The sequence below is a fragment of the Zophobas morio genome, unplaced genomic scaffold (genome assembly GCF_036711695.1).
Source record: "Zophobas morio isolate AGI-343-1 ecotype UQ-CSIRO unplaced genomic scaffold, CSIRO_AGI_Zmor_V1 ptg000020l, whole genome shotgun sequence".
Taxonomy (NCBI): domain Eukaryota; kingdom Metazoa; phylum Arthropoda; class Insecta; order Coleoptera; family Tenebrionidae; genus Zophobas; species Zophobas morio.
In genome coordinates this window covers 5584277-5597611 of record NW_026972125.1, presented here as the reverse complement: position 1 = coordinate 5597611, position 13335 = coordinate 5584277, and the positions used below count along the sequence as shown (strand labels likewise).

At 30.6% G+C, this 13335-nt stretch overlaps 2 protein-coding genes across 2 annotated transcripts; both read left to right on the top strand.

Moving 5' to 3' along the window:
- The first annotated feature begins 2146 nt into the window (after positions 1-2146).
- LOC135131425 (adenosine deaminase 2-like) lies at positions 2147-3530 on the top strand. Its single transcript, XM_064059173.1, has one exon. The coding sequence runs from the start codon at positions 2161-2163 to the stop codon at positions 3478-3480; it is 1320 nt and encodes a 439-aa protein (XP_063915243.1). The 5' UTR covers positions 2147-2160; the 3' UTR covers positions 3481-3530.
- Positions 3531-8389: 4859 nt separating this feature from the next.
- LOC135131478 (adenosine deaminase 2-like) lies at positions 8390-9962 on the top strand. The gene has a single exon (XM_064059250.1). The coding sequence runs from the start codon at positions 8390-8392 to the stop codon at positions 9860-9862; it is 1473 nt and encodes a 490-aa protein (XP_063915320.1). The 3' UTR covers positions 9863-9962.
- The last annotated feature ends 3373 nt before the right edge of the window (positions 9963-13335 follow it).

Sequence of the window (13335 nt, the reverse complement as noted above, 5' to 3'; positions counted from 1 at the left end):
TCGGTTTCTTGGTCCTAGATTTTGGTTTTTCAATTTTTTGATTTATAAAAGTTTTCATTTTTCGATTTTTCAATTTTTCAAAATTTATTGAGATTTTGATATTTCGATTTTTTGATTGTTCAATTTTCAAGTTTTAGTTTATGAATTTTTCGATTTCTCGGTTATTCGAATTTCGATTTTTTTATTTTCCAATTTTTCCATGTTCCGATTTCTCTATTTTTCAGTTGTCACGTTTTCGTTGTTTCAGTTTTGGGATTTTTCGAATCCTGGATTTTTCAGTTTTTCGATTCTCAAATTTCCGATTTTTCAATTCCAGTTTTAGATTTTTTAAATTTTGGATGATTGATTTCTCCGTTTCCCGATTTATCGATTTTTCGATTTTAATCTTCGATTTTTGATTTTTTTCTTTCTGGATTTTTGAAATTTTAATATTTAGTTTTTCAAATTTTAGACTTTTCTATTCCTAGATTTCCCGATTTCCCGATTTATCGACTTTCAATTATTCGAGATGTCTTTTCCAATTTTTAGAATTTTTAAATTTTAGATTTTTCAGTTTTTTAATGTTACGTTTTTAGACTTCCCAATTTTTCGATTTTACATTTTTTTGGTTTCTCGATTTAGCCGGTTTTAGATGCTTCGGTTTTTTAATCAAATTTTTGGATTTTTCAGGTTTCTGATTTTATATTTTTGAAATTTTTAATTTTTCACATTTTCAATTTTTCGGTTTCTTGGTTCTAGATTTTGGTTTTTCATTTTTTTGATTTATAAAAGTTTTCATTTTTCGATTTTTCAATTTTTCTAGATTTATTGAGACTTTGATATTTCGATTTTTTGATTGTTCAATTTTCAAGTTTTAGTTTTTGAATTTTTCGATTTCTCGGTTTTTCGAATTTCGATTTTTCTATTTTCCAATTTTTCCATGTTCCGATTTCTCTATTTTTCGGTTGTCACGTTTTCGTTGTTTCAGTTTTGGGATTTTTCAAATCCTGGATTTTTCAGTTTTTTTGCATTCTCAAATTTCCGAATTTTCAATTCCAGTTTTAGATTTTTTAAATTTTGGATGATCGATTTCTCCGTTTCCCGATTTATTGATTTTTCGATTTTAATCTACGATTTTTGATTTTTTTCTTTCTGGATTTTTGAAATTTTAGTATTTTGATGTAAAATTTTGAGATTTCTCAATTTTCGATTTTACATTTTTTTGGTTTCTCGATTTAGCCGGCTTGAGATATTTCGATTTTTTAGTGAATTTTTCGATTTTCAGGTTCCTGATTTTATATTTTTGAAATTTTCAATTTTTTAACTTCGATTTTTCGGTTTCTTGGTTTTAGATTTTCCGGTTTTTCAATTTTTTGATTTTTAAAATTTTTTGATGCTTTAATTTTTCAATGTTTCAGTTTTTGAATTTTTCGATGTTTTGTTTTTTCGATTTCTGGGCTTACGACTCTCGGTTTTTCGATTTTACAATTTTTCAATGTTCCGATTTCTCGATTTTTGGGTTGTCATTTTTTGATTCCTCAGTTTTTGGATACTTTCGTTTTTCAATTTTTTAACTTATTTTCCCTTTGTTCGATTTTTAAAATTTTACATTTTTCAATTTTTCGATGTCATGTTTAAAAAAAATCAAAAATTCTTTGTTATCAAGTAAGGTATTTTGTTTAACTAAAAAATTGACGTTTGATCAATTTCTTCTTTAAGGGGGGGATGAAATGTATTTAATTTCCATTCATTAACTGTCCATTAAACTAACGACAATTGTCTTTTCCTTGTTCATAGTTGCTGGGTACTTTCCTTGAAAATATTAAAATATCATTAAAGGTGTTAGTTTTAGGCATCACGTCCCCTTGACCTCATTAAGTGAGATAGTATAAAATAAATTGTAAATTAAAATGTAATCTGTCTATCACACTTTGTCTATTTCTTTTTTGGTTGACTCCACATTTAAATCGTCAGTTTTTAACAACTATAGAATTTAGTCTAAGATTTTTCAGCTTAACAGTACCGTCAATGACACCGCTTCTGTTCTTGATCCTCCTCACCCACACCGCTCTCGCCGCCTTCTGGGACGACCGCAAAACCCTTCTATCAAACGAAGCCTCTCAACTCCTCGGATCGTCAATCCAACTAACCGAAGATGAACAAAACGTAAACAACATTCTAATGAACCTCAAACTCCAAGAATACGACGAGGGTTTCTCGGATCCGTCAAAATTTTTGCCCTCGATTCACTTCTTTCATTCGAAAGCGGCCATCGAGCAATCCGAGGTGTTCAAGTTCATCCAGAAAGTACCAAAAGGAGCGTCTCTGCACTCCCATTCTAGCGCTATGTTGAGTTTTGAGGCTCTCTTCAACTTGACTTACATGGAAGGGTTGTATGGGTGCGACGACAATGGAACGTTTAGACTGTACTTTTTTTTCGGTGGTGTTAACAACGATTGTGAGTGGAGGTTGTTGTCGGATTGGCGAAACGAAGATTCTGGGTTTGATGATTTTCTTAAAAGTAAAATGACGCTGGTTGTGGACGATCCGGTGGGTACTTATGGTGATATTAATGCTGTTTGGAGCACCTTCCAGGGGATTTTTGGGTTTGTGTCACCTCTGTTTGACTACAGGCAGTTTTTGCACGACTATTTGTACCAAGTGCTTCAGGAGTTCAACGACGATAACGTCAAATACTTGGAAATTAGAGGAGGATTCGGGGAGACTTTTGATTCAAATAACACCATCTATGGACCTTTGGACACAGCTCAACTGTACATAGATACACAGCGAGAATTTCTCCAAAACAATCCCGACTTTGCCGGGATTCGAATCATCTATTCTAAATCCAGACGGGTCAGTACTGATACCATGGACACCTACATTTCCAACTACTTCGATTTACGAGCAGCCCAACCCGATCTAATCGCCGGCTTCGATCTAGTCGGTCAAGAAGACCTCGGGGAACCCCTTTCTGTGTTTGCAGACCAACTAGCAGCTATTGCCAACCAAACAAAATTTTTCTTCCACGCTGGCGAAACCAACTGGTACGGATCAACCGACCTTAACCTAATCGACGCCATCTTGCTCAACACGAGTCGCATCGGTCACGCTTTCGCCATTACGAAACACCCAGAAGTACTCAGAGTCGTCAAGGAGAAAAACATCGGACTCGAGTTGAATCCACTATCTAATCAGGTTTTGAAACTGGTTGATGATCTTAGGAACCATGTGGGTGCTTATTTGATCGCGAATGGGTACCCGGTGGTGATCGCGTGCGACGACCCGAGTTTCTGGGGGGCGAAGGGGTTGAGCTACGACTGGTATATGGCTTTTATGGGGATGACCCCTCGAGATGGCGATCTGCGGATTTTGAAGCAGCTGGCGTGGAATTCTTTGCTTTATTCGTCGTTGAGCGAAGAGGATTTGGTGTATGCTATAGAGTTGCTGACAGGTTGGTGGGATGATTTTATAAACGAGATTCTTGAAACGTATCAGTGAAGTGTGGTAATCTTATCGATATTGTCGACAAGGTTTTGGAGTGCTCGATTTAGAAAAGTTGTGTTTCGAGGTCGTAATAAATGCTTCCAAGTATAAACAAGATGCTTAATTTAGAAACCTAGAGTTAGATTTTGTGAAGGAATTTTTAAAATGTTTGTCGGATGGGCAAAAATGGAAACACAAGAATGGGTAGAAGAAGAGGATTAAAATATGATTTTGTATAATCTTTATTAGGTACAGATTGGTCCAATTCTAAAAGTTAAAAAAATCGGTCTAAGGAATGTATACAGTACTTCCCTCATACTTAGAGCGATTTCTCGATTTTTTCATTTTTCCATTCCTCAATTTACCGATGTATGTTTTATGAATTTTTCGATTTTCGGATTTTTCGATTTTTTAATATTTAACTTTTCAAAATTTTCAATTTTGTCGATTTTTTCCCTTTCTCAATTTCTCGACTTTTTAATGTTTCTGTTTTTCTGTTTTTCAGTTATTTTGATTTTTCAGGCTTTGGATTTTTCAATTTTGATTTTTCAATTTGTCGATTTTTAGTTCATTGAATTTTTCGATATTTCATTGTTGAGATTATTCAATTTTTCAATTCTTCAAGTTCTCAACTCTCCAAATTTTCAAATTTTCGATTTTTTAATTTTTCAATTATTGACGTTTGCATTGTTTTTCTATTCTTGATTTCTCAACTTTTCAGTGATTCGATTTTTCAGTTTTTCTATTCTTAAATTTTTTGATTTTATGAATTTTCGAATTTTGATTTTTAAAATTTTTCAATTTTAAAAATTTTTGATTTTTGATTTTTCTATCTCTCGATTTTTCATCTTTCGATGTTTCAGTTTTGGGGTTTTTCAATTTTTCGGTTCTTCAATTTTTTCCATTTTTTAATTTTTCGGTATTTCAATTTTGGCATTTTTCAAGTTTCCATTTCCCGATTTTTTACTTTGTCAATTTTTCGGATTTTAAATTTTTGAATTTTTCGATATTTCAGTGTTGGGATTATTCAATTTTTCAATTCTTCAAGTTCTCGATTCTTCAAATCTTCTAATTCTCGATTTTTTCATTTCTCAATTTTCCGACTCTTCAAGTTTTCGAATTTAAATTTTTCAATATTTCAGTTATTGACGACCTTTTCATGTTCCGATTTTTTAGTTTTTCAATTCTTCAATTTTCCGGATTTTTTGAATTTTCAATTTTGACTTTTCCATCCCTCGATTTTTCATCGTTGCGACCTCTAAATTTTTCGGCCTTTCGTTTTTCGGGTTTTTAAATTTTTCGGTTCTCAATTTTTTTTTTCAATTTTTCGATATTTCAATTTTAGATTTTTCAATATTTTCTCTCAATGTTTTAATTTTCCAAGTTTCCATTTCCCGATTTTTAACTTTGTCAATTTTTCCGTTTTTAAATTTTTTAATTTTTCGATTTCGATTTTTCACTTTGTCCATTTTTCGTTTATTGAATTTTTCGATATTTCAGTGTCGATTATTCAATTTTTCAATTCTTCAAGTTCTCGACTCTTCAAGTTTTCGAAATTAAATTCGTCAAATTTTCAGTTATTGGCGTTTGCAATGTTTTTCTATTCTCGTTTTCTCGACCTTTCATGTTTCGATTTTTCAGTTTTCAATTCTTAATTTTCCGATTTTTTGAATTTTCGATTTTTTGAATTTTTCAATTTCTAAATTTTTGATTTTTTGGTTCCAGATTTTTTTTGCTCCTGTCTTTTAGCCTTTCTATTTTTCGGTTTTTAAAGTTTTCGACTTTCCAGTTTTTCGAGTTTCTAGTTTTTCGACATTTCGATTTTTTGGTTTTTCGATTATCAATTTTGGAATTTTTCAATTTCTTGATTTTTCGATATTTCAATTTTAGATTTTTCTATATTTTCTCTCAATTTTTTAATTTTTCTAGTTTCCATTTCCCGATTTTTTACTTTGTCAATTTTTCGGTTTTTAAATTTTTGAATTTTTCGATTTCGATTTTTTACTTTGTCGATTTTTCGATTTTCAATTTTTCTGAATGGTTCGATATTTCAGTTTTCAATTCTTTAATTTTCCGATTTTTTGAATTTTCGATTTTTTCAATTTTTCAATTTTAAAAATTTTTGATTTTTGATTTTTTGGTCTCTCGATTTTTCTGCTCCTGTGTTTTAGACTTCTTGGTTTTTCCATTTTTCGGTTTTTAAAGTTTTCGACTTTCCAGTTTTTCGCGTCTCTAGTTTTTCGACATTTCGATTTTTTGATTTTTCGATTATCAATTTTGGAATTTTTCAATTTCTTGATTTTTCAGCTTTTCGTTCTTCAAATTTCCTATTTTTTAATTCGAATTTTAGATTTCTTAAATTTTGAATTTTCGATGTTATTACATTTTGATATTGCAACTTTTTGATTGTTTAAGTTTTTGAATTTTTCGAATTCTCGGTTAACGATTTTCGGTTTTTCGAATTTTAATTTTTCGATTTTTCAATTTTTCCATGTTCCGATTCCTCTATTTTTCGGTTGTCACGTTTTTGTTATTTCAGTTTTAGGATATTTCAATCCCTGGATTTTTCGGTTTTTCGATTCTCCAATTTTCTTTTTTTCGATTTCTTCGTTTCCCGATTTTTCGACTTTTGAATTTTATATTTTTGAATTTCAAGATTTTTCGACTTTTTGGTGTTTTGATTTCTCGATTTTTATATTTTTTATACTTCAGTTTTTGGATATTTTAATTTTTCAATTTTTTAACTTATTTTTCACTTTTCGATTTTTAAAGTTTTACATTTTTCAATTTCTCAATTTTTCGATTTCATGACTTTTTGATGTTTCGATTTGTTGACACTTCGGTTTTTTGATTTTAGATTTTTCGATTTTAATCTTCGATTTTTGATTTTTGGTACCTCGATTTTTCAATTTTCCGATTTCTCAATTTTTCGATGTTTTAGTTTTGGGGATTTTCAATTTTTCTTGGATTTTTCAATTTTTCAAAATTTCAGTTTTGGCATTTTTCAATTTTTAAATTTTGTATTTTTCAATTTTTTAATTTCTCGATTTTTTATTTCTGGATTTTTTAAATTTTAATATTTAGTTTTTAAAGTTTTAGACCTTTCTATTTCTGAATTTCTCGATTTCCCGATTTATCTATTTTTCAATTATTCGAGATGACTTTTTCAATTTTTATAATTTCTAAATTTTAGATTTTTCAGTTTTTTAATGTAATGTTTTTAGACTTCTCAATTTTTCGATTTTACATTTTTTTTGGTTTCTCGATTTAGTCGGCTTGAGATGTTTCGGTTTCTATATTTTTGAAATTTTTAATTTTTCAAATTTCCAATTTTTCGACTTCGACTTTTCGGTTTCTTGGTTTTCGATTTTTCGGTATTTCAATTTATTGCTTTTTAAAATTTTTAATTTATCAATGTTTCAGTTTTTGAACTTTTCGTTGTTTTGATTTTCGATTCCTTGGTTTACGACTCCCGATTTTTCGATTTTACAATTTTCCATGTCCTGATTTCTCGATTTTTCGGTTGTCTTGTTTACGTTATTTCAGTTTTGGCATTTTTCGGTTTTTCAGTTTTTCGATTCCCTGATTTCCAATTTTTTATTTCCTGTTTTAGGTTTTTTAAATTTTGGATAATCGATTTCTCCGTTTTCCGATTTTTCGACTTTTCAATTTTATATTTTTGAATTTCAAGATTTTTTGACTTCTTGGTGTTTTGATTTCTGGATTTTTAAATTTTTTTATTCTTCAGTTTTTGGATATTTTAATTTTTCAATTTATTAAATTATTTTTCACTTGTTCGATTTTTAAAATTTTCAATTTTTCGATTTCATGACTTTTTGATGTTTCGATTTCTTGACACGTCGGTTTTTGATTTAGCGATTTTTCGATTTTAATCTGCGATTTTTGATACCTCTATTTTCCAATTTTTCGATGGTTTAGTTTTGGGGATTTACAGTTTTTCAATTCTTCAATTTTTACAAATTTCAGTTTTGGCATTTTTCGTATATTTTACTTTGTCATTATTCAATTTTTTAATTTCGCGATTTTTTTATTTCTGGATTTTTGAAATTTTAATAGTTAGTTTTTAAAATTTTAGACTTTTCTATTCCTGGATTTCCCGATTTCCCGATTTATCGATTTTTCAATAATTCGAGATGTCTTTTTCAATTTTTAGAATTTCTAAATTTTAGATTTTTCAGTTTTTTAATGTAATGTTTTTAGACTTCTCAATTTTTCGATTTTACATTTTTTTGCTTTCTCGATTTAGCCGGCTTGAGATATTTCGATTTTTTAGTGAATTTTTCGATTTTTCAGGTTCCTGATTTTATATTTTTGAAATTTTCAATTTTTCGACTTCGATTTTTCGATTTTACAATTTTTCAATGTTCCGATTTCTCGATTTTTGGGTTGTCATTTTTTGATTCTTCAGTTTTTGGATATTTTCGTTTTTCAATTTTTTAACTTATTTTCCCTTTGTTCGATTTTTTAAATTTTACATTTTTCAATTTTTCGATGTCATGTTTAAAAAAAATCAAAAATTCTTTGTTATCAAGTAAGGTAATTAAAGTATTTTGTTTAACTAAAAAATTGACATTTGATCAATTTCTTCTTTAAGGGGGAGGTGTAATGTACTTAATTTCCATTCATTAACTGTCCATTAAACTAACTACAATTGTCTTTTCCTTGTTCATAGTTGCTGGGTACTTTCCTTGACAATATTAAAATATCATTAAATGTGTTAGTTTTAGACATCACGTTCCCTTGACCTCATTAAGTGAGATAGTATAAAATAAATTGTAAATTAAAATATAATCTGTCTATCACACTTTGTCTATTTCTTTTTTGGTTGACTCCACAGTTAAATCCTCAGTTTTCAACAACTATAGAATTTAGTCCAAGATTTTTCAGCTTAACATTACCATCAATGACACCGCTTCTGTTCTTGATCCTCCTCACCCACAGCGCTCTCGCCAACTTCTGGGACGACCGCAACACCCTTCTATCAAACGAAGCCTCTCAACTCCTCGGATCGTCAATCCAACTAACCGAAGATGAGCAAAAAGTAAACGACATTCTAATGAACTTCAAATTCCAAGAATTCGACGAGGGTTTCGCGGATCCGTCAAAATTTTTGCCCTCGATTCACTTCTTTCATTCGAAAGCGGCCATCGACCAATCCGAGGTGTTCAAGTTCATCCAGAAAGTACCAAAAGGAGCGTCTCTGCACTCCCATTCTACCGCTATGTTGAGTTTTGAGGGTCTCTTCAACTTGACTTACATGGAGGGGTTGTATGGGTGTGACGACAATGGAACGTTTAGATTGTACTTTTTTTTCGGTGGTGTTAACGACGATTGTGAGTGGAGGTTGTTGTCGGATTGGCGAAACGAAGATTCTGGGTTTGATGATTTTCTTAAAAGTAAGATGACGCTGGTTGTGGACGACCCGGTGGGTACTTATGGTGATATTAATGCTGTTTGGAGCACCTTCCAGGGGTTTTTTGGGTTTGTGTCACCTCTGTTTGACTACAGGCAGTTTTTGCACGACTATTTGTACCAAGTGCTGCAGGAGTTCAACGATGATAACGTCAAATACTTGGAAATTAGAGGAGGATTCGGGGAGACTTTTGATTCAAATAACACCATCTATGGACCTTTAGATACAGCTCAACTGTACATAGATACACAGCGAGAATTTCTCCAAAACAATCCCGACTTTGCCGGAATTCGAATCATCTATTCTAGATCCAGACGGGTCAGTACTGATACCATGGACACCTACATTTCCAACTTCTTCGACTTACGAGCAGCCCAACCCGATCTAATCGCCGGCTTCGATCTAGTGGGTCAAGAAGACCTCGGGGAACCCCTTTCTGTGTTTGCAGACCAACTAGCAGCGATTGCCAACCAAACAAAATTTTTCTTCCACGCTGGCGAAACCAACTGGTACGGAGCAACCGATCTTAACCTAGTCGACGCCATCTTGCTCAACACGAGTCGCATCGGTCACGCTTTCGCCATTACGAAACACCCAGAAGTACTCAGACTCGTCAAGGAGAAAAACATCCGACTCGAGTTGAATCCAATATCTAATCCGGTTTTGAAACTGGTTGATGATCTTAGGAACCATGTGGGTGCTTATTTGATCGCGAATGGGTACCCGGTGGTGATCACGTGCGATGACCCGAGTTTCTGGGGGTCGAAGGGGTTGAGCTACGACTGGTATATGGCTTTCATGGGGATGACCCCTCGGGATGGCGATCTGCGGATTTTGAAGCAGCTGGCGTGGAATTCTTTGCTTTATTCGTCGTTGAGCGAAGAGGATTTGGTGTATGCTATAGAATTGCTGACAGGTTGGTGGGATGATTTTATACACGAGATTCTCGAAACGTATCAGTGAAGTGTGGTAATCTTATCGATGTTGTCGACAAGGTTTTGGAGTGGTCGATTTAAAAAAGTTGTGTTTCGAGGTCGTAATAAATGCTTCCAAGTATAAACAAGATGCTTAATTTAGAAACCTTGAGTAAGATTTTTTTTGGAATTTTCTAATATTTCGTTTTAATTTTTCTGTTTCTTCAATTTTTTGTTTTTTAATTTTAGATTTTTCATATTTTTCAATTTTCATTTTTTTGACATAAAATGAGTTTACACTAGTAAGTGTTATTCAAATTCTGTAAAATAACGTGCTGCTCCATTTTCGATTTCTCGATTTTTCAATTTTTGGATATTTTAATTTTTTGATTTTTCAGTTTTTCCATTTCTCAATTTTTCAGATTTTTGTTTTTTTGATTTTTCGATTTTTCATTTTTAGATTTTTTAATTTGCTCGATTTTTAATTTGGATTTTTTTTGAATATCTAAAATATGTTTCAGTTCCCGATTTCTCAACTTTTCAATGTTTTGATTGTTCAGTTTTTTAATTTTTTAATTTTTCGATGTTTTCAGTTTTTGGTCTTCCAATTTTTCGATTTTTAATTTTAGATTTTTCAGTTTTTTAATTTTTCGATTTAAAAATTTCAGATATTCTGGTTTCTCGATTTCACGATTTTAAAATTTTTCAGATATTCCATATTTTTATTTTTTAATTTTAAATATCTTTAAATTTTGAATTTTTCAGTTTTTAAAATTTTCAATTTTACGATGTTTCAGCTTTGGGATTTTTCAATGTTTCAATTCAATTTTTCCATTTTTCAACTTTTCGATTTTTAAATTTTAGATTCTTCAATTTTTCAGTTTTTTTAATGATTCGATTTCTCGATTATTTAATTGTTGGAAATTTTGGTCACACTTTTTAAAATTTTGTATTTTCCGATTTCTGGATTTCCCCATTTTTTTTAATTTCTTCATTACTCATTTGTTGGTTTTTCAAATTTTCGATTAAAAAAAATCTCGATTTATCAAAAATTCGATGTGTGGATTATTCAATTTCCCGAATCATGTTTTTTTTGCTTCAAATTTTTCTAATTTAAATTTTTAGAATTGTCAATTTTGGGCAATTTAGACTTCTTAATTTTTCGATATTCCGACTTTTGACTTCTCGATTTTTTGATCTTTTGATGTTTCGATTTTACAAATTCCATTTTCCAATTTCTCGATTTCAATTTTCTAATTTTTTGACATTTCAGTTTAGGGATTTTCCAGTTTCTCGATTTTTCAGCGTTTCTAATATCCAATTTTAGATTTCTCGATTTCTAGTTTTTTGCTTTTTCAGTTTTCGACTTTTCCATTTTTCAATTTATCTTTTTTTGGTTTGTCGATTTCGATTTGTCAATTGGTCGGTTCTTCAATTTCTCGTCTCTTCGAATTTTTGATTTCTCAATTTTTTTAATTTTTCGATTTATCAAATTATCCATATTTCAGTTTTGGGATTTTTTAATTTTTAGATTTTTTGCGTTTTCAATTAATTTTGATTTCTCTTTTTTGATGTTTTAATTTCGTGATTTTTCAATTTTTCGAATTTTGATTTTAAGATTTTTTATTTTCTGATGTTTTGAATTGTCGATCTTTCAATTCTTCGTTTTTTCACTTTTAGGCTTTTCAATTTTTCGATTTTTCGATTTTTCAATGCATCAAATTCGATTTCTCAATTTCTCACTTATTCGACTTTTGGATTCTCTGATTTTTCGATTCTTCGATTTTGTGATTTTTTGACATTGCAGGTTTGGAATTTTTCAGTTTAGCGTTTCTTCACTTTTTGTTTTTTTTTTAATTTTAGTTTTCTGGATTTCTAGTTTTTTGATTTTTCAGTTTTTCAGTTATGTCATATCTCGATTTATCGAAATTTCGATTTGTTGATTTTTCAATTTCTCGATTTTGTTAAGTTCAAATTTTTCCATTTTAAATTTTGCAACTTTTTCATTTTGGAGTATTTCGAATTCTTAATTTTTCGATCTTGCGATTCTTGACTTCTCGATTTCTCGATTTTTTGATGTTTCGATTCTGTGATGTTTCAAATTTTCAAATTCGATTTCTCGATTTCTGTGTTATTCCACTTTTTGATTTTCTAATTTTTGGAATTTTTAAATTTTAGTTTCTTAATTTGTAGTTCTTTGATTTTTCAGTTTTCAATTTTTCAATTTATATTGAATTTGATTTTTCAGGTTAAAATTTTGTAATTTTGGATTTTTGGACAAAATATATTTGGTTATCTTCTCCAAAAAACGGATGACGTCACCTCAAAAGTTTGCCGAATAAATCCTATCTGGAATGTGCAAAATATGATGAGTTTGTACTTGTAATTTATCATCCCATTCATATTTTTTGAATTTTGCATATACCGAGTGACTCAAAAAAAATAATAATGAATGCGTAAATTTATTTTATTGATTTACTCAAAAACTACAAAACCGAATACTTTTTGACAGCAAGGGAAGTACTGTCTAAACTCTTTAAACCAATTTTTTGATACCTGTAACCGTTTTTCCAGAATCGACCGTTAAAATATCGAAATTTTTAAAATTTTCAAATTTTTTTTCGAAAATGTTGCTTCATGACCATTAACATGCTATATTTTTGGAATCAGCGTGTCGAGATCTACGTCCTTGAATTTTTTCATAATTTTCAGACAACTTTTGTAAAATCGAAATTTTGTAATGGTCCCCCATTCTTCAAATTTCGAAAAAGTTTTGACATTTTCGCAACTCAACTAAATATATTTTCTTGTAGATCTCTAGCTCTAGAACTCAAATCCGGCGTCGATTTTTTGATACCTGCAACCGTTTTTCCAGAATCGACCGTTGAAACCTTCGAAATTTTTGAAATTTTCAAAAATTCGCTTTTCGCAGCGATTTTTTCGAAAATGTTGCATCGTGACCACCAACATGCTATATTTTTGGAATCAGAGTATCGAGATCTACGTCCCTGGATTTTTTCATAATTTTTGGACACCTTTTTTAAAATTGAAATTTTTTAATGGTCCCCCCTTCTTCAAATTTCGCAAAATTTTTGACATATTCGAAATTCAACTAAATACATTCACTTGTATTTTTAATTGTAGCTCTAGAACTCAAATCCGGCTTCGATTTTTTGATACCTGCAGCCGTTTTTCCAGAATCGACCCTTAAAATATCGAAATTTTTAAAGTTTTCAAAATTTTTTTCGAAAATGTTGCTTCATGACCATTAACATGCTATATTTTTGGAATCAGCGTGTCGAGATCTACGTCCCTGAATTTTTTCATAATTTTTAGACAACTTTTTTAAAATTGAAATTTTTTAATGGTCCCCCATTCTTCAAATTTCGCAAAATTTTTGACATTTTCGAAATTCAACCAAATACATTTTCTTGTAGATTTCTAGCTCTAAAACTCAAATCTGGTTTAGATTTTTTGATACCTGCAACCGTTTTTCCAGAATCGACCGTTGAAACCTTCGAA

What these genes read in the sequence shown, in the direction of transcription:
- LOC135131425 (XM_064059173.1), top strand. Translation starts at nt 2,161, where the DNA reads ATGAACCTCAAACTCCAAGAATACGACGAGGGTTTCTCGGATCCGTCA.
- LOC135131478 (XM_064059250.1), top strand. Translation starts at nt 8,390, where the DNA reads ATGACACCGCTTCTGTTCTTGATCCTCCTCACCCACAGCGCTCTCGCC.